The sequence below is a fragment of the Antennarius striatus genome, chromosome 1 (genome assembly GCF_040054535.1).
Source record: "Antennarius striatus isolate MH-2024 chromosome 1, ASM4005453v1, whole genome shotgun sequence".
NCBI classification, from domain to species: domain Eukaryota; kingdom Metazoa; phylum Chordata; class Actinopteri; order Lophiiformes; family Antennariidae; genus Antennarius; species Antennarius striatus.
Genome location: NC_090776.1, coordinates 25,706,429 through 25,734,083, shown reverse-complemented (window position 1 = coordinate 25,734,083; position 27,655 = coordinate 25,706,429). Strand labels below are relative to the sequence as shown.

The 27,655-nt window shown below is 40.8% G+C and overlaps 1 protein-coding gene across 2 annotated transcripts; it reads right to left on the bottom strand.

The window, feature by feature from the left end:
* Positions 1 to 93: 93 nt before the first annotated feature.
* Positions 94 to 26,064, bottom strand: LOC137600995 (BTB/POZ domain-containing protein kctd15). 2 transcript variants are annotated; one of them, XM_068322963.1, is made up of 5 exons: positions 24,782 to 25,115; positions 22,523 to 22,698; positions 15,715 to 15,859; positions 10,789 to 11,094; positions 94 to 3,338 (listed from the first exon to the last, which is right to left on the bottom strand). In XM_068322963.1, the coding sequence occupies exons 1-5, from the start codon at positions 24,791 to 24,793 to the stop codon at positions 3,180 to 3,182; spliced, it is 798 nt and encodes a 265-aa protein (XP_068179064.1). In that variant the 5' UTR covers positions 24,794 to 25,115; the 3' UTR covers positions 94 to 3,179. The 2 variants fall into 2 exon arrangements, with proteins under 2 accessions (XP_068179064.1, XP_068179072.1); XM_068322971.1 differs by lacking the exon at positions 24,782 to 25,115 and adding an exon at positions 25,135 to 26,064 and having other exon boundaries at positions 95 to 3,338.
* Between the last annotated feature and the right edge of the window lie 1,591 nt (positions 26,065 to 27,655).

Genomic DNA, 27,655 nt, shown 5'->3' with positions numbered 1-27,655 from the left:
ATTTTTTAAAATTGACCGAAGAGCAATGAGATACACGTCAGATATACAATACATCCTTTTATTATCTCAAATATGCAAGAAAAGTCAAATGGAGACACTGTAAATGAACACATGCCCTTTAATACCACAGTCTAATTGTTTTTTAAACACTTTAAATAATACACATTTGCACCTTATGATACCCTATGAAATTCTGTAATCTGTATGTACACAATGCAATGCTTTGAATTCTTTTCATTCTTTTTGTGAACAGAGGTCTCTTAAAAACACAAGGGTCCCGTAAAACCCAGAGTCCTGATAATTCACTATACAATAACTTTACAACTGACCCGCCTCAGAGGAGGAGTGAATGCCATGTGAGGTGGCTGAAACACTGACCAATACTTCATCTGAAAGGGCTGCATGTGCAAACATGTCAGTGAAGCTTCTCTTGAGTTTGTCTTACTCTGCAGTTCACCTGCCGCTTAGTTGAAAGGGGAACCCCAGGTTTGATTATTGCAGACAGAGAAACACAAAATTTCAACTTTTGTTCACTTTTTTCTCACTGTAAGCATAAAACAAATGGTGAACTCTATTCATATGTACATCACCTCTTAGCTCTCCAGAGCTGTTAAAAGCCCATTCTGTGATTTCCAACTTCCCTGAAGAAAATGTTATTCTTGCAGATGTGTTTAATACAACATTGATCATGCTGAAGTACCATCCCAGACGGGCTTCCACAACTCAGATCAACTGCATCAAAGGATTAGTCGCCTGGCTGCAGAGCATGATCTGAGAGCGCTCAGATTTGACTCATCAGTTTGTTTGGTTTACTGTGGTGTGGTCCAGTGAGCCACAGCATGGGGGGGGGGCGTTTTGAAAACCAGAACAGGGGGATGACACAGCAGGAGGGGGTGCAGCCCTAGTTTCTACTGTCACCAGTGAGCTGAGAGCCTTCAGGAAGGCAAAGGGAGGGGGTGTGTGGTGTGCTTTGAGAAGCCCAACATGCCTCGGCACATGAAAGCCCTGGTTGACCATTCCCTTTGAGGCGACTGGATGCAAAGGCGCAGGCCACTGGCAGGTCGCAACAAAGATGGGCTTGATTGTAAAAGAGGGAGCTCCAGGCAGGAGCACTCTGGTCTGGGAGCTACACTTAAACCCAGCTCATCTTTATGCACTTATTGGCCTCGTTTAACCAGCAGCCATCCAAAGAGACCAGATACTCACACAACGTGGTCAGAAGCACTAACGCCCATTTTTAATTGACAAGCAGTTTATAAAAACAACCCCAGTTAAAGTCGAACAACTGCCAGAGCCTGCAAAGATCAGAATGGGCGTCTCTTTTAATCACTCTTTTGGAATGGAAGAAACAGCATCTGTAAGTTACTCACAAATATAAAGCATGAAAACTTCTCTTCTTTCGGTCTTTGATCCAGAAATGTTGAGAATAAAACCAAAAAACCAAAAGAATGAGAGCAGGATAGAGTAAATGCTGCACACTGGCCTCTTGGTGAATAACATGTCTACGATGGGGTACAGTTCATGTTGGGTTCTGCCGTACACACGAGAGGAAAACCATTGAATTAAGCTTGACCTCGAAGTGACACTATTGAAACAAGACTTTGTCAAACTTTGTTTGATGGGATCCTGAACAGAAATACCAGGATTAGAGGTCTGGAGGAACAAATGTTGGTGCCCCTCATACAGTTTTGAATAATGAATTGTGTCATCTCCTGCTAAATAACTTGTAAAAACACATGATGTTTCCATGTTTGTACAATCAACAAAATAAGCACCTTATTTCCTTTCGGCGCCAATCGTATGTGTTCTGTTGCTAGGCCTGTTTTAAGGAGTGTTAAAAAACAGGAAAATTAAAGGTTCCACTAGCACTGGTGACCAGATTCAGAGGAGTGTTTAGTGGATCAGGGAATCTCTTTTGGAAATGTTTAAGTGCAAAGAAAAACATTTAGAGTACATCTCTTGCTGATCGTGAGACATACTGGTAAACGTCGGCTCTCCGTTTTGGTCCTCTGGTCTTGAATATTCTAAGTCTACAAAACTGAAATACACTTTGAGCTTGTGCAACCTCAACCTGAATCTCAAAGTTTCCAAACTCTCTTAAAATGTAGTTAAATGCAAGCAAAGGTCTGCGCTCATGGAAGAGAATCCATTCAGGGATATGTTTTAGAGCTAATAAGCAGAAATTCCAGAGCACTTTTTTCATGTGTGCTACACATTTGACTATAAACAATGTTGAAACATTCAGGTTCTCTTCCATCCCGGTTTGAACAATGGGACTTTTTCCGGCTATGAATGCACTGCCAGCCAGATTGCTTTAGCCACATAGCCTGCAGACATCTGAGTTTCTGCAGCTACTGCCAAGAAATGCTCCCTCACAAGCTTTAAAAGCCTAATGAATACAATTTTCATACATCCTTCATATTGGAAAAGGAAAAAAGAGACATTAAAATTTATCCTATTAATAATTTTTGTTTACACCATGTCATGATAAGAACAGCAAAAGGAGCAAGAACATACTTAAGAAACAACAATAAAAATTTAATAAACATTCAGTTTGACAAACAATGCTGCTTTCAATGAGACCCTGCCGTCTGCAGCGAGGCTTGTGGAGTGAGGTGGGATGGGGTTTGGAGTGCTGCAGGGTCTGGGGAATTGAGGCCTTTTGGGGGAGACGGGATTATTTCCTATTCATGTCATCCTTCACGTTGTCCCCTCTGCCAAACTTCATAGACTTACGAAAGGCCAGGCCTGGAAAATGCGGGCCTCAAACGAACACAGAAGTGAATGACACATTTGTGAGAAGAAGGGAAGAAAGGTGAGTGGGTGTGGATGGAGTGCTGTGAAGTTCAAGGGGGGCCCGGTTGATCTCTTGGTTCAAGTGAGCTTCTTTTGAGTCCGTTTGCTGATGCTTTCATCGCAGTCCCCAATTCTTTGAATGTTATTTATCGTAATCAAAACCTTTTGTTGTTGATGTTTTTTCCTTTGTTTGTTACTACATTCCCCTTAGAGTTCTGCAGAGCTGATGAGGTAAACAAGCCTCTACTAATACTTAGGTATGTTGGGAAGGTTGTGGTTGTGGTTCTGTTAAGGCATGAAGGGGGCAGGAGCAGGAAGGGTGATGTGAGAAGATGGAAGGTGTAGTGGAGTGGGGGGTCAATCAGTTCCTCTCCTGGAATGCTTTAGTCCAGGGGTTCCTGTTTTATCCTGATGGGAGTGTTGATGGACAGACTTCGCCGATCCTCACGACACAACACGTACTCGCTGAACTGGGACGAGTCTACGCCACCGCCACAGGACGCCGCCACACTGAAACCTTTCTGGAAAAGGCGCTCCATGACCTGAAAACAGAGGGAAGATAAGAAGGAGATGTTGAGGGATGGTATAGATAACAAGCTGCCATTTCTGTAAAACAAACTCAAAGGTTTTGCATTTCTATTTCCATTTCTATTTCCCCAATGTCTTTAAAATTTCCGCTTGATATGATTTCACAAAAATAATTAGATCAAATCTTTTTCTGCAGCAAATTTAGGAGGGCAAAGGAAAGAATGGTGACATCCAGATGTACCAGACTGTTAAAAAGTAAGTTTTCAACAAATGGTCATAAACAGTATAAATAAATCTTGGATAAATATTAAGGTCTGATATCCATTCATCTTCACATCAACATCACATTTTGATCTTTCTCAATATACAACATATCATTAACTTCTCCCTCCTCCAATCACACACACTGATGGAATGAAACCAGAGGGCTTCACACCACCTCTGCAATATTCATACCTCTGGTGCTGCTTTGGCAACAGAACCAACGGCATCAGCTCAAAGGGATGAGTGGATGGGTGTGTGAGTGATGTGTATTATGGGGCATGGCATGGTGATTACTGTAGCTCCTAATTTTACCAGTGAGGCTGCTGTGAGAGGAGAAGTGAGATCTGTGAGTGAAGTAAGGTGCCACATGTGGGGAAAAGATTTGGGTGATATCTGTGCAAAGCATTGATGCTGTAGGAGAGGGGACCAGAGACACAGGTGCATGTCAACCCTCGGATCTGGCCACGAAAACGCACTAGTAGTTCAAATGCGTATAAACACTGTCGTGTGAAATTCAACATCACTTTTCTCTCCTCAGTTGCCAATATTCTTGCGGGATGTTGTTTTGTTTGGGGGGGGAGGGGGGAGGCATATCTAAATCCAAGTTCGAGGAGCGCCGTGTTTTTACTTACTCCCTCGTCTTTTTAATGGAGTGTGCAGCGTATAAAAATGAAAGGTCTAGCTGAGGGCTAACCCCTCCTGCCAGATTCAGAGCCAAAGAATTTTGCAAAAAAAAAAAAAAAAAATTAAACAAAGGTTTATAACTGCTAGACAGTCACATACACACACACACACACACACACACACACACACACACGCACACACACACACACACATCATAGGATGAACTTGGTGATTCAAGGGGCACAGGTTCCATATGGGGGATAAAGTGGAACATTTAGGCCTCCTCTTTGAAATGTTGCAGCCCCCCCCCCCCCATCTATAAGGAGCACATAAAGCACACACTAACATACAGTCACAAGTTATGTGTAACAATTCACATCTACAACTACAAAGTGTAACATAAATGCACACATGAACTTGTTGAACAGACCTGAACAGACCAGATCTCCATGCCTGCATCCTTCTTCCTGTTTAAAACTTAAATGTGGACTGACGTGCTGCTCGTAAGCAGAAAGGACCTCTTGGAAAAATAACCCCCATTTTGTCCTCTGGCCATACGACAACGACAAACTTGGTAATTTGTGAGACAGAAGGGGCGGCAGACAGCTGATGGTGAGGATGGCTAATTAAGAGACCTGCCCAAGCATCAAACACCCCCATATCCATGACAGACGACGGTGGAGCCTAACGATTATGGAAATGATATTACATCGACTTCTTTGATCATTGCATCACATTGCATTTTTCATCATCATCTTTTAACACATGTGGGACTCTGTCATGTTTGGCAATGAATTTGGTCACAGAGGAGAGCGAAGTGATCAATACAGATAGTCATTAATGCTTGGCAACACAAAAGACTTGAGGACATTATTATAGATAGCTGTATCTGATTCAAGAGCACTGTAATGACGATAAGAAGTCATAAAAAACTTCGCATTTAGTTTGACACTGTGGATTAGTGCTACAGGGGAATAAACAATACATTGAATAATTAAGATGTACCCAAGCAAAAGGTTTCAATGTCCACGGGACATTGTCCTGAAATCAATCCCAGCTGACGACAGAAAGCAATGCACCCTCTTAAAAAGCTAACACATGTCCGATGGCTCAGTTAAGCACAACATACTTGTGACTCCAGGGTTTCAGATCCCAGCTTATAGTATGCTCTATTTGGACTCTATTTGTTTTCCTGACTCTTTTCAACAAAACCATAATCAAGTATTTTATCAGGTTTTTTTTTCCAGTTTTATATGAGCAATCTGATTGGTCGACGGATCCATCTAAGAATGAGGATTTCTGTCAAATAGAATAAAGGCTAATTAGCATTGACTTTTTTTTTTAACTTACATATTGTCTTCCTTGTACTGTTGTATCTACAGAGGATAGTACAACACCAAACTGGAGTTAACTAATTCCACCCTTTCAACTTTGATAGTTCTTCTTGTCTTTTCCAGTCTGTGTGAACGAAATCGAAAGCTGAATAAAAGTGTCTCCTCTGTTTCTTCATCCCAAGTGATCCTTACACATCTGAAAAATAATAAACCATTCTCATTGTTACAGGATCGAATTTGAGCCACGGGGATCTGGCCCCAAAACACACACATAACCAGTGCTCTGCCACTCAATCTAGGGTTGCAGTGGAGAAGAAAAGGAGATACGCCAGCCTCACTCCCCTAACCTTCTACCAACGTATATTTCCATCAGAGAAAACGGCAGGAATCAAAGTGAAGGAGTCTCAGTGCTGGAAACCAGAGCACAATGTAATATTGATGACCACGGAAAGCCCGCGCACACACTCACTCACACACACATACAAGGCCTCTCCAGAGGTTCTGGTAGACACTTGCTGCTCATGATTCATGGCCCAGAGTTGATTGACACGTAAGACACAACGTTGTATGTGACGGGCGCTCCACTCTGGCGGTTGCTCTTGTTTAACTATGCACAATCTTTAATATGTGACAAGTAGCGCTAACTGCAGTCTCTACATCGTATCCTCTACAAGCATCTGGCAGCCAAGAAGCTCCAACTCTTTCTAATTCTCTGAGCCATCTGCCAGCTTTTTTGGGAAATGCGAACAACAAACACATTTTGACAGTGTGATATATTCTGATAGCATTTTTGGCACATTATCTAGACGTAGTAGATCTTGGCTGAACATTTATTTAAATAGTATGAGTCCAGGTGGTAGTGGGTAGTGCTGTCATCCCACAGCTAGGAGGTTCCGGGTTCAAGTGCTTTCTGTAAGGAGTGTGCCTGTTCTCCCCGTGTCTTGAGTGTGTTCACTCCGGGTTCACCGGCTTCCTCTCATCTCCAAAAATATACATTTCAGGTGAATTGTTCAGTTCCAAATTGTCCATATGTGTGTCTATGTGTGTTTGTACGTATTGAATATATATACTGCATATATATATATATAAATATATATATATATATATAAATATAACTCTCTCTCTCTCTCTCTCTCTCTCTCTCTCTCTATATATATATATATATATATATATATATATATATATATATATATATATATATAAAACTGTAATTTTAAATGACATTCATTCTAAATAGTAGTTCTAAAGTTTTGATTTTGACATTAAAAACTCACAGAGGAACTGATACTTTAACAGAGGCAGTTTCTGGGTTTGCATTCAAATTGATTCGAATTCAGAGAAAGTCTACTTTTTTTTAATGAATCTGTGTCATTGGTATGTTTTTCTTTCTTTCTGTTGTTACAGATATTCATTTATCCAGGTAATCGTAATCCTTCAATTTTTAAATATCAATCTTGGAATTGAAGAAGCCTCTTGGATGAGAGGTGAAACATCATGAAACTTGACACAGATGTCCACTTGCTTCACATTCAACCCTCAAGGATTTTCCTTCTGGTCATTCTTTTTCCCTCCAGGTGTGTCATAACTCCTTTTTCGATGTTGCTTTTTTACATCACTCTCAAAAGAAACACTTTCCACAACCTGACCATCCTAAATCCAACAAAAACTTTCTCCTCTTACCAACTAGAAACATCTTCCTCCAAACTGCAGGTTAATGTGCTGCATGAGTGCCAAGTGCAGTGTTCTACCCACTAATCCACACAGGAAGCACAAAGAGGCCCTAAACATAGTGGTGTGTCTTGTGCTGCCACAGAGGAGGTCGGCGTGAAGCGTTTGTGTGGCCTTTTCTGATCTGATGAGCTATACTTTTTCTTTTTTCTCTCAGCACAGGATTGATGGAGTGGCAGAGTGACATGTAAGAGAGTGTTGCGACATGTTGCGTTCTCAGCCTGAGCAGTTGGGGGACAGGAGGCCCTTCTCTGAGACTGCCTCTGCTGTCACATTGATGAAGGACGGATTGGCTCTGGTCTGATCTGAGTGCTTCATCATGGTGATGTATGGAGCAGCAGGAAGAAGGGCTCCAGCACTGGGACGTACGTGTGTGTGTGTGTGTGTGTGTGTGTGTGTGTGTGTGTGTGTGTGTGTGTGTGTGTGTGCGTGCGTGCGTGTGTGTGTGCCTCTGCGCTTCTTTGGCTAAATGTTTTCCCTCCACTAAATGCCTTTGCTGCTCTCTGTTCCTCTCCGCTGGACGGACATCACAGCACAGGTGGTTTGTATTATTCTCTAAATTCCATTCATGACTTCATGGGGAATCACTTGCCAATGTGGAGTTGTTTATTCTCCTACTCTCACATTTGAAAACACAAGTTGAAGGATGAAAGGAGGGGCCAAATTTACAGTGTACATTTTAATACTGTAAGACTTTCCTTCACAATGTCTGTAGACAGACACACATGGTATTATATTATTCCAAAATGTAAATAAATGATGATATAATAATATATTAGAAATCTGATACTTTGGAAAATGTGCTTTAAAAGGAGGAAATGCTTTGAATATCAAAGAGTAATTGAATTAGATATTTCAATTTTGCTGACCTTAAGTGAAAAACAACTAAATAACTCTATTATCCTGCTCATTGTAGAGTTAAGTGGTGAAAAATGTCATATCTCATTTTGGCCAGTGTGCCACATGGTCTAGCAGATTCCAGCCTTGGGCAAGACAGCAACAAGTACCTGAGCTTCAATAAAAATCATTTGGTACTGAAATGAATTCTACCAGTGACATATAATAAATTGAAAACAATGGGCATTTAAAAGTTCAACTCAGAAACCAGTCCAGCCATAAATACTATGTTCCAGACATCGCTACATCTGCCCCGTTCCCCTCCTTTCTTCTTCCTCTGTGGGCAGGGTGTGGTTGTGTGTGTGTTCTCCTGCACTGGGGTCCAGGACTGAAATCAGATCAGAGGCTCATTGTCTGGCGGGTAAGACAAGGATTATTTTCCTAACCTCCTCATACCTTCACGCAACAATGAGAGAGGACAGAATGAGTAAGTTGTTTAGAAAAATCTCCTCTTACACCAAAAAACACCTCCATCTGCTCCGCATGTCCTCAGCTAAATCGACTCAATGAGCCGGGCCCCGTCTTCTGTGCTTGCATATGTGTGTGTGTGAGCATCTGATTGTCTTTCTGCTGATCATTTTATGAATTTTGCATATTTTCATCTCTTCAAGGGGCCAGCATGAGACCAAAAAAGGAGCCTGAAGCCACAACTAATGCCACCTTAACAGAAAGGAGGTCATACTGCGTCGCTTTTTGGAGCATTTCATACCGGAAACCTTGAAAATCTAGCCCCTCTCTCTGTTGGCAGTTTGTCTGAAAAGAGGATTTCAGCTTGCCTCACCTTCAAGAGGAGAGGCCCGATGAATACCTTAACGATTAAAGCTCCTTTCAGACCATGTTAGTCAGATGCGCTTAGATTCCATAACCAGTCTCACTGGCAAACAGAGTGGGAAAATGTTGTGTTAGTTGATGCGGCCAATTAATTATATTGCAAGTCATTTAAAAATCTATAAAAGAAGTATAAACCGGTTTAGGCTGTTTGAGAAATTGTAAGTATGGTATTAAAAAATGCAATACGTGTATTTCAATTGCCTTGAGCAGTGTTATATTGGAGTCTTTTTAAAAAAGGAGCTGTGTCTTAAAAAGGAGTAAAGCGTAAATTATGCATATCATTTCTCCCCCTTTTCCATTCCTCTTTTTCATCGTTTCACAGGAAAACATGTCCGCAGTCCACATGCGCTTTGTCCCGCTTGCTAGGCTCTCCTCCCTGGAGGTGGTCTCTCACACTGGCAGGAGGGAGGTGGAGGTGTCAGAGTGCACTAGCCTGCCTCTGAGAGGCGCCCTCAGAGTACTGGAGGGTGGAAGGCTTCTCTATGCGCTGGGCTGTGCATGATGGCTGTGGGCACTGAAGTGTTATATCGAGCCTGTGGTGTGAGGCTGTTATGTTTTCCCCTGCTCTCCCTCTCACAGACCTCTCTGGGTAACACAACTGTAAAACTAGTTTTCTGAAGTTGTTTTTAACATCTTACTCCTTCACCACACACACCAGGAGATTGCACATCCCAGTCAGGCTACCTCATCGGTGAAACAAAGCAGTGTCAGTGCAATGAAAAGCTAATGAGCAGCAACATATGAAAGAATGCTGACCGGGCTCACACCAGATTTCACATCAAGCTACAACCACAAACAACTCCTGGAAGCTGTAAGAGAAATTACTGTTACAGTAAACACACTATGTGTACCTTGTTGTTACTAGTAATTTCTTGACATACAAATAACAGAATGTAGCTGCATTTGAGTGGCTAGTTTCTCAAATGGTGAAAACACAATACAATCTCTACAGTTCCCAATGCAATATTAAATACTACAAATCAAGCTAAGTACCTCAAAGCAAATCATCTAGATGGGATTCTACTGTGACCTGTGGTATATTTCCACCTCTATACTGACTAGTAAATTTAAAATAGAAAGTGAAAACTGCAAGAATGAACAAGAGAGAGACAAATTTTCCTTAGAAAATACTAAAGCTCAGTAACATTAATGGGGCTTTACAGCTGCCACAAAACACTCTGCGGTTGTTGTGCGATACAAATACAAAAAGGAGTTTAAGTGTGTATGAATGTGTTGACAGGCGGAGGTGAAAAATGAGTCGCCTGCTCAGCAAAACCTTTTGCTGGATAAATATAGGTAAAGAAATGTCACCACTGTGGCATCATGTGGAGTGTACGCAAAGTCTCTGTATAATCCGTGTCCTATGGTTAACCCCACAAAGACGGGAGCGATGCCCTGAAAGACCTGCAGTATCAACTCAATCTTTTAACAGATGCAGAAAAATGACTACTATACCTTTTATATCAGGAAACATTAAATTTTTTAGTACTATTGTGTCATGGACTTATCTGATTAGACGTATTCATGAATTAATGTATTTTGAACTCAGGTTTAACCAAGTTAAAGTAAATGACACTTGCATAAGCAACACAGCGTTAGAAAATAATACACATTTATACAATATACGTGGTGAAAGCGATGTTGCGTTGCTTCAGTCCTGAACATGACAAAAAAAAAAAATCAGCATTGTTAAATATTTTGATTTTATAAAGTTACTTTGGAAGTATTTTGCACGAGTTGTTTAGTATGTCTTAAATGTGCCGTGTGTGTGTGTTCAGTGTGCTACCTGGACAGAGTTGAGCCTGCAGTAGCCATTGAGAGGGAAGCGGATGACGTGCGTTGGGTCCTGGTTCCAGCCAGCATTGACTGAGTTACACATAACATCTCCAGTTTCAGGGAAGATCTCCTCGATGAGGACCTTCTCCCCGCTCAATGCGATCCTTTCACCCAGGTCGGGTGTGACCCGAACCACCAGGCAGTCACAGGGCTGTGCCAACCGTCGCTGCTCACGCTCTTGCTTCCAGCGCTCCAGTTCCTTGATCATTGGGGTCAGCTGGTAATAGCGTGCCTCCTCGTACAGCAGATGGAAGTCCTTTAGAGGCAGGTGAACACAGATAAGTACAGTTTCACCAAGGTCATTGCATCAAACCCTTCAGTTAATCATAATGCGCAACATTTCCATCACGGTAGCGCACACATGATGTATTCTCATAGTTTGTCCAATGATATTTAAACAGCTAAATGTCCTTCATGAAGACACAAAAAATAGATCGCTTCCATACTCAATACATTTTTAAAAAAAAACCCAATGAATAATACAAAAATGCAAAAATATTTTTGTTCATTGCAAAATGTGACCTTTGTCAATAGAGAATCACCAGAGGAGTGGCACAGACAAGAAGGCATTTTAGAAACAACTACTTGCAGTTAACTTAAAATGACCTACAACACAACACTAAATATTTTATCCAGTATTTCGTATATGTGTGTCAGATACTATGAGTGCCTTTTGTCCTCAAGCCTGCTACATGAAACCATTACTAGGGAGTGAAAGGATCAGGTTGTTGTCAAGGCTTCTCAAAGTATCAGCAGTTCAACTATTCAGATTTATATTCCTGCACTTCTCTAAGTTGGATAAGAATTTGACAAATACACCAATATAAATGTAGAATGTTGCCTTTATTGGTCTTGTGAAATCAAAAATAGACCTGACATATCACAGTGACATGTAATAGATGGCCAACCAGTAGGACAACACTCTGTATAAAGACAGCATAGCCACGCTGCAGCTCTCCTCCACAGCAGTGCCTGGCAGAGCAGCGCTCGCCTTTAGCATGTTTCAGTGAGCCGACTCCAGGAAGGCCGTCAGTAGGGCTCCAGTGAAGTGGGATGGTGCATTCCTGTGTACAGACCGTCTGCAGCAGATTGTCTGCCTCTCCCTCCTGGGCAAGGCTTGCTGGGGGCCATTTGCCCCTGTGCTCTTGCCTCTAATTTCCCACTAGACCAGATGGCACCATCATTCACCACTACCATAGAAAATACAGGGAGGTGGAGGTTTGCTATTGGAGGAGACAGGAGGTGAGGACTGGATATGTGAAGTGAACATGAGGACAACCGTCAGCCAAAGAGGTTGTAATGTATTCCTCACATGGAGGCACTTTTATGTTAATAAGGCTTGTGGTGTGGTATTAAGCTCTTACTAGAAACCATTTAATTAGGTTACACCTAAATACTGCAAATCTTCCTGCTAAAGAATTAGTAGTTAATGAAACTGAGTTGCGATCAGTGTTTTTCCAGGACAAAGCATGACAACTTGTGTTATTCTTCATTAACTGCCATTGAAATCGTATTCCGATATTCTTTATTAACCTTGTTTCTTAGCTTCTGGCTAAAGTTTGTTTTAGTACATGGACTTAGTCAAACCACCGCAAACATGTGATTACGCTGTGGCTACATATTCAATGGCTACAGACAGACGCTGTTCAGCGTGGTCTGGTGCAAAGTCTAACTTCACTGAAAAGTGAAAACAGCAAGTGGTTTTGATGTGGAAACGTACATATGTTTCATGTAGTCTGCATCACTGATTGCTGTTTATTGTGGATCTAAATTAAATTTTCGTCTTCGAACTTCTGGATCGCTGCTGAACACAGAAACAGAGGACAGCAGAAAATTACATATTCACTAACACTTCTCCTGCTCTCAGACTGAACAGGTGAAAATCTTCCCTGTCCGGCTCACATGTCAGGCTTCATCTGACATGTATGAATGACACCTAAATAAAACTCCATCAAGTGTTGACGCAACACATTTTAAGCTGATGATTTCATATTTAGGATTTCAGTGAAGGGCGGCGGGGGAGTGCGTGTCCTTTTTCCCTTCTTCTCTTCCTGTATCCCTGTCTTTTTCTCTCCTGGCCCTCTTGCTGCAGCTGACAAAACTCATACTGAGACGCCCCCCTTCAGGCGGCTCTCTGTATCAAAGTGTAGCTCTTCATCCTTCACAGGTCTGAAGCCATGGATAGATATGTTTTTAACAGGGGTCTGTCTGCGAGGCACTTTAGTCATCCTGAGCAGTGCAAAAAACAACAGAGTAATCCAAAGTGCTGAGGTGAGGATGAGAGGAAGATGGGGCCAATAGCTCCGTCCTGGCTGCTGGAGTTGCTGCTGCTCCTGCCAGCTCTCTGAAACAATTCATCCCCCAATCCTGTGTCCAGAAAGCCCGTTTGACCCACCGGCAAGGCAACAACTCAGAGAAGGACAGAGGGAGGGAGAATCAGAGATGGAAGCAGGGAATAAGAGGGCAAGGGAAAAAATTGATGGAAACTGTCACCATAAGGGAGTCGGAGGACCGATAAAGACCTACGAAACGTTTCATAGGTTATGGTACCTCACAGAAGTACTATAGATTGTTGATTAAATGGGCCACCAGCCATCATCTAATATACACCCCTCACCAAAAAAAAAAAAAAAAAGATCAACTCTTTCTTTTTATCTTTATCATTTAAAGAGTTTTGTGCAGTAAAAATGTCTGAACAAACTGACACAAAGATCACTCACTCTTGACGGTTTATAACCAAGCCCTCAATATGACTGAGTATTGCATACCCCCTTGTGTTTAATTGTTGTTTGAATAATGAGATGGTGGAGAATATTAATGGTGGATATTTTGCTCCGCTGATGAAGGCTGAAAATTTTTTCTCCGATTTTGAGTTTCATATATATTTAGTAAAACACACAGCACCGCAGCTGCCAGGAGCAGAACAGACCCAGCCCTCCGGCGACGGCAAAGCTGATTGTGTTCAGATAAGGACATGCTCAATTCTGCCTAGCTCTATTTGCATTTTTTTCCCCTGTCTTCACACAAATTGAAAGGTACGCAGTTCAACACCGGCTTATGTGAGGGGATCATAATCAGTCGAAACAAAAATGTCTGATGTGTTCTCTTCAACCGTGGTGCCTGATTGGACTGTCAAGACTTTGTCGAACAGGAGGGAAAAACACAAGTAAAAAGGAAAAACTAATCAGCACTGAGTCAGGCCGTCATTTGAAGAAAATATGCAGGGCTTTCATGTCATGTTCTGTTGTCTGAGGTTTGGCTCCTGTTCAGACTGTTTGTGAGGCCTGGAGAGTTTGCCCCTGGCTCTGTGTGGCTTTGCCTCGCCCTGGTTCCTTGTAGAGAATGATGAACAAGCACCAGCCCAGTGTTAAGGTCACGCAAGTTAAGGTGGAGTAGAAGTGAAGAATATAATACACCTAGGAAACAGTTTCACTAGATAAAATCCTTGGGCAAAAAGGAGCTGTAGGCAGAATATACAACAATTCTGACAGAGCCACAAGTGCTTGTTTAAATTCTTGTTGGGTGAGACTATTTTTGTAGTCTTGTCATCAGTTGGTTTAAAGCTGCATTAATTAGATCAACAAAGCATTGAATGACTAGGTGTGAGGCAGAAAGTTCAAGAGTATTTTAGTATCTATCACCTCATTGTTTTGGGTTAGGGATAGAAACTTGGGGGTTTTGGTTCACTCTCACTGCACCCCTCGACCTCTTTTAGTAGCTGAAGGCAACTACTTTCAGGGAAAAGGTGGAAAAAATTGAATTGTTTTCTTGAGTTAATACAACTTAATTTTCTTGCAGACGAAATGACTGTAATTGTCTCATATTGAGCCGCTTCTCCACCTTGTGGGTCATGGGTGACCCTGGAGCCTATAAGAGCCGGCTACAAGTGAGACGTGGGGTACACCCCAACCACATTACCAATGCATTGCATTCAAATTGAATAATAATTCAAATAAATCATAAAAGTTGTGTAATTTAACACAAAAATAAAAATTATTATTTCATAAAATCCTACTGAATAACCTAAATGCATTAAAAAAACAACAACTAGGTAATGAAAAAACTGTAATTATTATTTTAGTAACAAGTCTGGAAGTACATTGACAAGTATAATAGACGCTGTGTGCACTCACAATTAAAAAGAATGGAATTCTACAATGCAGCTGCTAGCCTCAGTAGTTTGATAAAGGCCAAAGCATATTCAATTCACACACGGGTGTAGAGCACGCTAGTATGTTTTAAACTGCACCAACATACGACAGTTCTCCCAGCAGGTCCTAGACTGTTAGTGTGATTTCCAGTCTGTGTGGGAGTCGGCCATCAGAGGGCCAGGGAACAGAGGAGTGTGCAGGCTATTTCACCTGAGCTCACCTCCATAGAAACCACTCTGACTGTAAAACAACAGCTCAAGGCTTTGGCACATGCCTCACCGGACCATGCTCCATTTAGCCAGTTAGCATTTTACCTCTTCAATACTTTAAACTCCAGTTGAGCCAATTCCATGTTACTTTTTTCCCCCAAAGATTTCTAATTACTGCTTATGCTTATACTACAGATGATTAACGTGTTGAATGGGAAGAGGGAGAGTCAATGTTGGCAGCGTGAAGAGAGATCTGTTGGCTCTGTTGTGGTATCGGGTCTATTAAGGAAACATGCATCCCCTAAGAGGACAGGTAAACATTAATAAATATAAATATATCCACACTGGTCTATTATCGTCAAAAAAAATCAGGAATTTGACACCATGCTACTGCATGTCTGGGCAGGTGGGTTAACATAGCCATGTTTTTTTTTTTTTTTGTGTTGCCATGTTTAAACTGTGAACTGATGGTGCAGTCAAGTACACACAATACAGTGTTGTGTTGCAGATATCTACCTTGAAGTCATCTGGAAGGAGCAATTTACTGGTCCTGAGGAAACTGAGAATGTAGCGGAATATCTCCCCGTCCCGATCTATGAAGTAGTGCTGCTTCAAGCTGTCCAACACGATGGGCTCTGTGCCATTGAACAGACGACTGATTCTGAAAATTGAAATACACACAAACAGGCACACACGCATGCACACACAAACACACACACACACACACACACACGCAAAATGGAATGAGCCAACTCCCTTCAAATGCATGAAACAATTACCCTCCATTTATTTTTCAATTTTATTAGCACTAAGCTTGAAATACATTAGCATCCCAGGTTGAAACAAGGGGCTTAAGGCACAGTTCCTCCATTCCAGACTTGTTTGAAGTGTCCCTTCTGCAGAGAGATTATAACAACACATACGCTTGCTGCTTGTACTTACAGAAATTAATGGCATGAATGTAGCATTACAGCTCTATTGTTCCATCTGTCAGAGGGGTGGAAATGAAAAAGGAGTAGGAGGCGGTGGAGGTTCACATACTAATGTGAGGAGGGCATGAGGGAAAAAGGTTTCTGATTTATAGTTTGTTATGAATATATGAGAATTTGGACAGATGTACCTGAACTGAATCCCACAACTATAATTTGTGATGTTATCTATCATCTTCTCTCTTTTGCATATAATGACTATTACATTGTGTTACAGCATTATTTAGGAGAGAATGTAATCTGATGCACATCTCTAATGTCACACATATTTATTCTGAAATTAATAAAATTAACTGAGATAAAGTCAATATATTTGCATTTAAATTTACATTTGCTGTCAGAAATCTATTTTTGAAAACACAACATGACCCTAAACACCCTACATGTCAGTTACAGGCAACAGGCTCTCTGTCGTTCTCTCATGTGATTTCTATAGATCTGACTGAGTTAGATGGGTTATTTCTTCATATTTATGAACATCTAAAAAAATGTAAATAACATTCAACATTGCAAACACGCCTTCCTATTTAAAAAGTTCTTTAATGGGGCAGGAATAGCTCAGTCCACTATGTTTTGGGTTGGTCTTCCGAGACCCATGTGGATCATAAATATCTGAGCGTGTACTGGCAGTGGAGAGGTGCCAGTTCACCTCCTGAGTGCTGCCGAGGTTCCCTTGAGCAAGGCACCGTCCTCGAACAAGTTGCTCATTGGGCGCAACATGACGTAGGTACCCACCTCTACCTACACTCTCTCACTATACTTTGCCATTTACAGGCCCTGTGTGTGTATGTGTGTGTGTGTGTGTGTGTGTGTGTGTGTGTGTGTGTGTGTGTGTGTGTGTGTGTGTGTGTGTGTGCCTTCTTCTCTTTTTAAGAAGAATGTGTCTAGCAAGAATCAGAATCTATTTTAACTATTTCAGAGCTATGAATGATTTAGACACTTACAAATCTATGGTGTGTCAAAGGTGTCTTATGTTCCATGTTGAATGAGGATCTTATGTTCAGTGGTTGGTTTAATTCACATATATTTTTCTTATGTTCCTACATATTATTTGTTTTTAAAATTTGAGTCCCTGTTTTTGTGAGAATCTCTTTTGGATTTTGTGTTTGTGTCGGTTTTTGTGAATAAACGTGATTCTAAAAATCAAATCAATCTTCTTCTTCGTCTTCCTCTAATTTTGTACCAGTTAAATACCAGATTTTAATTAAATGAGATTGCACTTGTTGCTGTCTCTGCAGTCCCATGGTTGAAGCTTTCCACTAGTGCAGGTTAAAATTTACACCTTTCCGGGGCTCATTGAGAGTAGAAATTGCTGTCTTCAAACTTTCATCACACTATGTTGGTGCTTATGCCTCCAAATACCTTTGGACAGATATTCATTTCCCCTTGACTTTGTGTGGTTTTCACGCTGCTTACCTGCAGCTCCTTCCTTCATTGCTCTGATAATCTCATCTGGGTACCTTCACCCTCAGTTTGATCACTCCCACATGCTACAAAATCCCTGTACATTAATTAAAATCCGTTTTTAGACATTGCGAATGTAATCTCAATTATTTATAAAGTGTTCAACACTAAAAAATTTCTATAACTTTATGACTTATTTTAAACAAAACTCTCCCCCATCAGACAAACCTGGAACGTCAATGCAAGCACATCGTTGATTTTTCACACAAAATATGTTTCATGTAACACCCCAGAACGTTTTGCATATTTTCATTTCTTTTTTTTTCTGAGGAACAGTTCTTGGCATGGAGCTACGCTGCTGGCATTTTTATACTTATCATGCATTCAAAGTTTTTCATCTCTAGTCTAGGTTGGTTGACAAAGTTGTAAAGCAGAGTAAATCGTAAATCCTTTTCAAAAACATACAGTCCACAACACAGATGCACCCTGCACTGCCGGAGCGCTGGCAAATCTATTACAAAACACTGAAAGGCAGCTGTGGTGGGAATGTCAATGAACCGGTGGCAGGGTTGGTTTCACTCACACTCTCGTCTCAGCAAATTTACAATTACACTACTTTGTAAAAGTGTGCAAGTTTCTATTTAATTGTTTTATCAAGTGTCTCCTGACTGTGTCAGCTCAACACACCGAAGCTGTCAGGTAAAATTCATCCATTTCTTTTTCTTTGACCTTACTGTGTGAAGAAGCAGAGCAAAGATGTTTCTCCCTCCCTTTCTCGCCTCCTGCTATCCTTTCTCTCTTTCAGTTTCTCTTTCTTTCTTTCTCTTTCTCTGTCTCCATCCTGCTCCCTTACTCGCTTTCTCTCTGGAAATCGATGCAAAATGCTTTATAAAAAACCAATACTCATCTCCCTGTTTTGCCCGAGGTGTTCCTTTCTCATATGGTCTTGCAATTCTTCCAGCTAGAATTTCACCATACCCCTTCAGGCTAACTCTGTTTTTCATCTCCACTTTTTTAAAAAGCAATTAAAATGCTGCCTGTTTTTCTTTTTCTTTCCCTTCCTTCTACCCCCTTCTCTCTCTCTCTCTCTCTCTCTCTCTCTCTCTCTCTCTCTCTCTCCCCCCCTCTCTCTCTCTCTTTCTCTCTCACTGTTGTTCTCTTCATTTTTCTTTCTGTGTTAAATCTCTGAATTGCAGGGGTTCTATTTGTCAGGTAAGTTGAGAGAAAAGGGTGTGTATGTATGTGGGTATGCATAGATAAATTAAGAAAGAACACATAAAAGCAGGCAGACGAAAGACAAAGCAACAGACAGGCAAAGATAAAAATGAAGCAGAAGTTAAGTGGGATAAAAGGAAGAAGCAGAGAATGAACAAAACACAATAAGATAGGAAGACAGTGAGATGGAGAGAGTCGGATTAAAAAAAACTATCACAGAACTATGTAGAGAGTCATGGTGAAAGTGTGGTGGGTGTGCGAGGTTATTGAGGACAGGGACAGCTCAGATATCCCACCCTGATGATTCCAAGTGAGGGCACACAATATCTGTCCTGATGCTCGGTGCATTGTCAACTAGCAGATCAGAGCAACCAGAGCTGCTCATGCACTCTGCAGGAGGTGGGAGGGTAGCACAGGGCAGGTATCACTGATTCCACAACAACACATGCGAGCGCGAAACTGTAAAACTAATAGATGCCTGAACAACAAACACACCCAGGGAGCTTGGTATCCAGACGGATGGTGAAGCTTTTACTAATCAAACACCAGATTTGCTGTGCCTAGCCAAAAGATGCATGAGAAAAGTTTAATGAAATAAACCTAGTTTTGACTTGGCTGACAATTTTGACTTAAAGAGAATATATGACAAAGATCCACGTAGGGCCCAGTGTACCTCTTAATACCTTTACAGCTGATACATCTAAAATGTTCTTACATCATTCTGTAATTCAGTGATTTTCATCCTCATTATGCTGTCCAACATTTGCTGTAAACTGTGTTTAAGGAACTGTATTTATGTTTGAACCAGACATTCCCACTTTATACAGCTATAAAGTACAATGCTATATACTGAATATAGCATAAATATATGTAATTATATATAAGCCGTTAACAGTTATTTCATATGTAATGAAGGCTTGTGTCTGTTCAGCAATAAACCATATTGATTATTTTTCATATTCCATGATTAAAATTTAAAGCCTCATCAAACAGCTTATATCACCTTAGGTCTTGACAGTAGGTTATAAAGCAAAGAAAACAAAAAACTACCAAAAAAACCAAAGAAACCAAACAACACCCCCTCAAAAAAAACCCCCCTCAAATCAAAAACCCATATGAGGCCATGTTTACAACAGATGAGAGACCAATATATGATAAATCATTGTTTGCTTTGTTAAAAAATCTGATTCAAGATAAAATAAAAAGATAAAAATAAAACTATAAGATACAGAGGAAAGCTGTCAGAGAAGGAAGCCAGAACAGATCTATTGTCTCCGAATAAAAAAGACTGGACTTCATAGTCAAAAACTGTTTAGTAGTCCTCTCAAGATAGTTTTTTTTGTCTCTGGAATATCTTTCTTGAATCTCCTTGAGCTTCTGTTTAAGTGGCGGCACATACTGTCCTCTTTGAAAGCTACGCAGAGCACGCATCAATGTTTCATGATCCCAGTCTCTTAATATGGGCCATACAGAGGAAGACGGATAACCTCACATTAGTTACTAGACTAACTTTCCCTTGGCATGCTACATTATTTAGTGGCCAATCTATTAAAAGTAATCATCAACTTTAAACTCTTTAACCCTGCTCCTTCAGTCATCATGTGTTCAGTTTTGCCAGCCTGCCCTGCTCGACATGGCTGAACACGGCGTATACGGCTATGCCAGTGTAATTGTTTAGCTTTTTGCTGTCAGCCATTATCCTAATTCACACAAAAGGGCCCCTCCTTCCACTGGCTCCAGTGAAAAGTGGAGCCCTCAGGCCAACTGTACACTGAGGAGGCTGAGAGAGACACACAGTGAGTGTATGCATGCATGCATGCGTGCGAGTGTGCATGTGTGTGTGTGTGTGTGTGTGTGTGTGTGTTTTTGTGTGTGAACCAGAGTGAGAAAGACACAAAAAGCGACAGACAAAGATCGAGAGGGTGCAAAGACGCATGTGTGAAAGAGACAGAGAGCATTCTAACCAAAACTCATACCGGTATCCGGCCTTCACTCTCAATGTAAAAATACTGTTTGTGTGCTTTGACTGCTCTCTGTCCCTGAGGGTACCCCAACTACTAGTGAATAACCTTTCTTAGGTGTAATGCTACAAAAGAGCTTTAAAAACAACAACAACTGCACAAGAAAATACTTCAGAATTCAAAAAAAAAATTTTGCATTTACAAAAATAAAGATGTGAAGAAAAGGCTCATAAGATTAAGCCCTTCTGGTAGTATGACCCCCATCTCTTTAGATAAACCCAGAGAAACACACAGAGAAACGGTAGAAAGCATCTTAAAAAATGGACCCATCTCTGAGCTGGGTGACAATATCAGAACTTTATTACTAAGGGATTATATGGACTGTTTTCTGTCGCTGATTTGGCAGATTTTCTAACATCCTGGCTAATGTTTAACTCGAACTTTTTCCGCTGATGCAGAACTGAAGATTGTGCAATGACAAAGTAAATATAATGAAAAAGAATGGGGTGGGGTGGGGGCTAAAACATCACATCATGAAATTCATGCAAATCCACAGCGAAATCATCATATGTGTATTTGTTTTTAAATCTTCCGCAAGTGGTATCACTTTCTTTGGAGGTAAATGACATGGAAGAGTGGGTAAACAACAGCTCTTACAAGGTCTGTATCATCACGACAAAATCTTGCACTAAGAATACATTTAAAAAAACAACAACAACCTTTTGCTGCATGTATAAGAGAAACCTATGCCTTTTAGAGAGCAGGAGTCATGTTCTTGTCCTGTACAAATATTCTGCGGATGTAATGACTGCACAGCATTCCTAATAATGTCTCACAAATAAAGACTACTAATAACAAATGAAAAGTTACTGTGACTCGAAATAAGCTCAACAACAACAGGCAAATGGTTGTTCGCTGGAAAAATCAATATATAATCCACCAAGGAGCTATGTTTTAATGAGATTTGAAGCTTCCCACATCTGCTTTGATGAAAGGCATTCCGATGTTTACGTCATTGCTTTTTCCTCCAAGAATTCCTAACACCACCCTGATCCACCGACAAGATCAGAGAGATTTTGCACACACACATATACGTTTATGTGTTCTGTACATTCACACAACACAAGCAAATCATGTAAAAAAAACATGTGGAAGGGACAATATTCTGCAGCTGGACAGGAGATGAGTTTTTATGCAGACGACCACTGAGAGAGGACAGATTAAACAAACAAATGCCTTGAGCGAAACAAAATAATTACAACAAAAACAATCAAAAACAAACTAATCAATTTAAAGTCCATTTGGTAATGATCACAGTGAAATATCCGTATACAGTCAGACAAAAATAAATTTAAAGCTTGTGAGGCCAACTGTCACTCTTTAAGTTTCAGTGAAGGCTAATGCTGGTTAAATGATTTGTCAACAGCGTAAAACTAATTAGACTAAATTCAGTGAATTATCAGTCAATATAATCTAGGAATTAATCTATTAGTAAAGTGTACATTTAAGGTCTTAATAGTAACATAAATTTAGTAGGTCTGCAATTTTCTTGATTTATTTAGGATTTACTTTATGAAGTAGAGTCAAAATGTCTAAATCTAAAATGTATTTTTTTGTCTCATTTAAACAAAACCAACAAATACTTAAATCACTTTTCTAATATGCCTTTCCTTTATAATAACTTTAGATAAAATCTAAAGGATATGTGTTGATTAACTAAGTTAAGTGTGTGAGAAAGCCCATGACGCCTCTTACCGTGAGTCTGGGTACTTGGTGAGTGTCGCCAGGCTGCTGGTGTACATGTGTCCCCCAACATCGATGTGCACCGGAGCGTTAGCCTTGGTCAGCTGAGCCGGCAGAGGGATCCCCTGAGCGGCCAGAGGAGATACCGGGGACCGGGTCAGAGACAGCCGAGACATGCTTCTTCCCTCCTGAAAGCAAGTGTACAGAAAAGCCATTGGAATAAAGATAATAAATTAAAAAAAACCACTATGATGATCCTATACAGGGAAGCAGGTAATATCCTTGCTGAATGCTATCAGATCACTTCCATGACTGTCTGGTCGCATGTTTAGCCTGGAAATTATTGCCACCATTCTAATTAAGTATGTTTGCATCTTTTCATGCAGCCCCAAAGGCGAGGATAGGATGATGCTTATTAGAGAATTAGAGAACCGGGGTGAAAGAGACAGAAAGAAGGAGAGTGAGAGTGGGAGAGAGAGAGCGAGAGAGAGAAAGGGAGAGAGAGGGAGGAATGCTAGGTGTCAGCCTTCAGGGGAATAAAATTCTGCTGCTGCAATATTCTAATTAAAGGTCGCCTTATGTGTTTGACGTGATGCACCCAGACACACCAACCGCCAATCCATGTGTTGGGGAGGGGGCAACTTTTTCCTCTTTGAATCCACACACATACACACACACACACACACACACACACACACACACACACACGCAAAATTCAGATCAAGACGTTCATGTCGATAAACCAAACCATCAGGTATCCTCCATGTTTGCTCTGATTCAAAAGAGCAGGGATGGTGCTTCAAGTCAGTGAATTAAAGACAATTGGTGGGGGGGGGGGCATGAGGGGAGATTTGGAGATATGGAAGAACTGACTGGGGATCAGAGGCTCAGAGGTCAAAACGGAGCTGGATTTGATTAGCTGTTAAAATATCTGGGATAATATATTTAGGATAATTGACTTCATTTGATTCCACGCTGCTTTTGGATGAGAAGAGTTTGTGGTTAAGTCCAACTGGTGCATAATTTGTTTTTAGGTTAACCACCTCACCTCAGATGTACTACATTTAACGTGGCTCCGTCAAAGTGCAAATCAAAATAATGTGTATAGGCCTACTGTTGAAATGATTCAGGAGATATCAAATATGTTTAAGAAAAGTGAAAACCATTGTTTGCAGGAATATCAAGAATTTCCAAATTGACCACCAAATAAAGGTCACAGTTTGCCCGCTCTCGCTCTACCACTACTAACCCCCCCAGAAATCTGTTGGAAAACCGACCATTCATGAAGCAATTAATGACATGAAGCAATCATTTATCTCGAACAAATTCAGATAAAACCACGACAACGGTCAGTAAACCAGCACATTCGATCTGGTTACTGCACAAATGGACCAGTATGATTAGCAAACTGAAGGCCTCTGTGAATGTCCAAACTAATCCCTGAGAGGAATGTCTTTGGGGAAGAATTTAGACTGGGGCTTCTCCCGGGTGTCTCCCACCTCACAGCAGTATCATGTTCGTTTAATACAATCACAGGAGGACAGAGTTACATCTCAAATCCCAGGAAAAGCAAAAAATGAACTTGGAAAGACTTGAGAAGTTTGCTGTGCATCTGTGTCTCTCTTTCTTTCATTCAACAAACCTCACAATTAACTAACCCAATTGCCTGGATATAAGAAAAGGAATAAATGGATAAAATAGTAATGAATTAGATCCACAAATCTCCTAACTGATCAAAATCAATCACACGCACACGCACACGCACACACACACACACACACACACACACACACACACAATGTATAACAATCTCCTCCATAAGATCACAACAGTTCAGGTGCATCAACTTTCTCCTCGGTGCCCTCTTTGTTTCTGTCACCGTCAAATGATTCACAATCTCACAAAACACAATCATGAATATCTCACAAATAAAACCCTCATGAGAAACGGGACACGATCACATTGGATGGATGACCAAATCCGATACAACATCCGATACTGCGTTTTATCAACCTGTCTCTGCTTAAAATACTCAACATGGCGTCATATTCTTGATTTTACGATTAAAAATCATGATCCAGGGGAAAAAAAAAAAAAGTCATTAAACATTTGCTCGATAAAGCTCAGGCGTGTTAAATGTTCCGACTGTGAGAGCAGAAGGAAAATCCCATTTGGGTCGAGCTGCGTTACTCCAAAGTACCAGTTCGTCCATACACAGCCTCTTGCGCTGTGCGTAAAACAGTGGTTTTTAATATGAAAATGTCACCCTACCGTTTCAAACATTGTAGGGGGTCCAGAGGAAGTCCGTGCCAGTGGTCAGTCCCAGCTGCTGTACGCGTATAACATCAGGAAAAAAAATGTAAAATATTTTTCTCCAAATGCCCACGACTTGGTGGTACATCTACACTACCATCCAGCTCCAGCAACGGACCTGTACGGGTCTCACGGAAAGCCAAGTCTTTCCTCTGTATCCCGCACGAAACTGTTTTAAAGACACTAGGCTGTGGTCGGGATGGACTTGCTCACAACGAGTCTCTGTGGCTTTAAAGGATGTATAGCAAAAGCTGAGCCGACCTGTCCTCACCATGCGTCTTTGTACCGACGCGCACAGGAAGCGTCCTTACCTTGTACATGGATGTGATGATCTCCGTCCCCTTCTGTGCTCTTATTTGGACGCGCGTAAAAAATGTGCGCTCTTGTTCGAAATCTTGCTTCGTATTTCAGCTTCTTGTCTGCTTTTGTTGCCTAAATGAAACTGCCCCCCGTGGTTTGTTTTGAGAAGAAGAAGAAGAAAGCCAATAATCTGTCTCCAAATAACAGAGCAGAGCTAAAAAAGAAAATTCTTGCTCCGGGCTGCCCAAGCGCCTCTGGGCCAGGGATTAGGCTACAATTAGCTCAACTCCTCTCTCTCTCTCGCCCAGGCAATTTTCTCAAGGAAGAAAACGTGATATACCCCCTATTCCAGAAATTAGGACTGCATAGATGTAATAACTTATCCAAAAAAAAAATTTTTTTTTTTCCCCGGCAAAAGTGAATCGTTCCCTTTAACGGTATGAAGTTGTGATTTAGATGTGGTGTGAAACCGAACAGCAACTGTTAGTGGCTCAATAGATTTAGAGCAGCAAAAAAGCAGATTTTAATCATTGTCATTTTCGTCTGATGTAATAACTTCCCCAGGCGGTTCCGGCTAGTAGGCATACATTTCCATCTCAATCTCTATCTCCAGCCTTAATGTAAAGTTTAAAACCGGGCGAGCTGCCATAGTCCTTCAATCAGGCAACATGCATTAAAGGCGCAGTAACTTGTTGATAAAGTCCCAGTAGAAAATGTGTTGAAAAATGAAGAGATATCCTTCAACCAATATCTTTCATGCTGCGATTTGTCACCGTGTCCCCGCTCTTTCTTTCTTTCTTTCTCTCTCCTCTCTCTCTCTCTCTTGCCTTAATGTCTAGAGTTGTAACGGCAAATTTCCTGCAGGCCATTAAAATCAAATGACGTCTATGGACATGCATGCATGCTGCAGCAGAAAGCGCCCTCACAACCTGCCTGCAGCCAAATGCGCCATTTCAATTATAGCACAGGGTTTAGATGGAGATATCTGCCCAGAACCCCCGTCTCCACACACTCTAATGAAAGCAGGCAGCCTCCAGACTTTTTTTTTTTGGAAAATAAGATTTTGGCTGATCATTGTTATTTGTCGAATTTAAAGGAGTAATGCAAGTGATGAAGTGCAAAAGTAATTTTGAATTTTTGCGCATAGAAAAGGAAAGAGTCAAGCAGGTGTGCACACACCTAAGAGACGATTATATATTTTATTTGCGTGTTTGTTTATTTACGGTAAATAACTGTGAATAATTGATGTAACATTGATCCCAGTAATTAGCTACTTCAGTACAAGCGTCATAAGAGAGGTGTGATGCTCGTTTCTTGACATTTGGCGCCAACCAGTGTAGGAACTTATTATCTGTCCACAGAAAATACAGTCTCACTTTTAGGATCATGTTTTTTTTTGTTAATATTTTTTTAAAAAATATATACTGTTATTATTGATTTTATGCAACTTTAAATTGCTTTATTTTAAGTCGGTGCCACCGCAATTCTCTTGATTTACCTTGGCTTTTTCTAAAAAAAAAAAAAAGAAAGTGCAAAAAGACAGATAATGAAATCTGAAATAAAATAGTTGTGCTTGTGACCTGACAGCACAATCACTAGAATGAGAATGCGCCTCGCCTCGAAGCAGCGCAAGTTTTCATAATTAGACAGACCTCCATCCCTCAGAGCATTCTCCCCTACAGCACGGATTTGTTGTTTCCAGAGGTACAAACTGGAGGGGAAACTGGATTTTTTTTTTCCATTAAAGGAAACATGCCTGGAGTTAGTTCAATTACATGAAGTATGCAGGGATGTTGTAAATTTAAAGATTTAAATAGCTTACAAAGTGGCCCCGGGCCCCATCAGTTAATTTCCTTAATTTATGGATTTTAACGGAGTATCTATGCGGAAGTGAGGAAGTAGGTCATCTTGAGGATTGCGTGCTACTTCGAGATTCACAACCGATCCAAAATTCCGACTTTTGACCAGCATGTTAGAGGACAGTAGGAACTTTTAGTTTCTGCCTCTGACATAAGAAAATCCTAATAGTCGTTTTCAGGGAAGGAAACACACATCTGACTGAAATATGTGACCCGAAAAATGGGATTATGGATGTTTGGTCTTCTAATGCACACCATCAGAAATACTATGGTCTAATTATTATTAAAGTCTTATTCCAGTAAATTTCGCAAACAGTTTCATATGACATGTGAAACTGGGAATATTGTGTCAAGATTATTAAGCGACATTGACAAAAAAATAAAATGGCATACATGACAGGAATGGGTGAAAATCACTTCAAGTTTGCTTTTAACATTTAAACAGTCACCATATGTTAATGAAATGCACAAATTAATCTTTCACCCCGTGAGAATAATAACCTTGCCTGTAGGTCCAAAATCATGGCGCTACTTGATTGGATGCCAAAAGTGACACAGAGGAGGGCAATGCCTGTGCCTTTCATTGTATCAAAGCATTTCCCCTATAGGAGGATATTCGATTTTATAACACTGATAAACTGTATGAATCAACATTTAGGTACAGCAAGCGATA

Coding starts and splice junctions, on each gene's coding strand:
- LOC137600995 (XM_068322963.1), bottom strand. Junction 15,860..22,522: donor ACCAAGTACCCAGACTCACG/GTAAGAGGCGTC, acceptor TTCAATTTTCAG/AATCAGTCGTCTGTTCAATG. Junction 11,095..15,714: donor TCCTTCCAGATGACTTCAAG/GTAGATATCTGC, acceptor CTGCCTCTAAAG/GACTTCCATCTGCTGTACGA.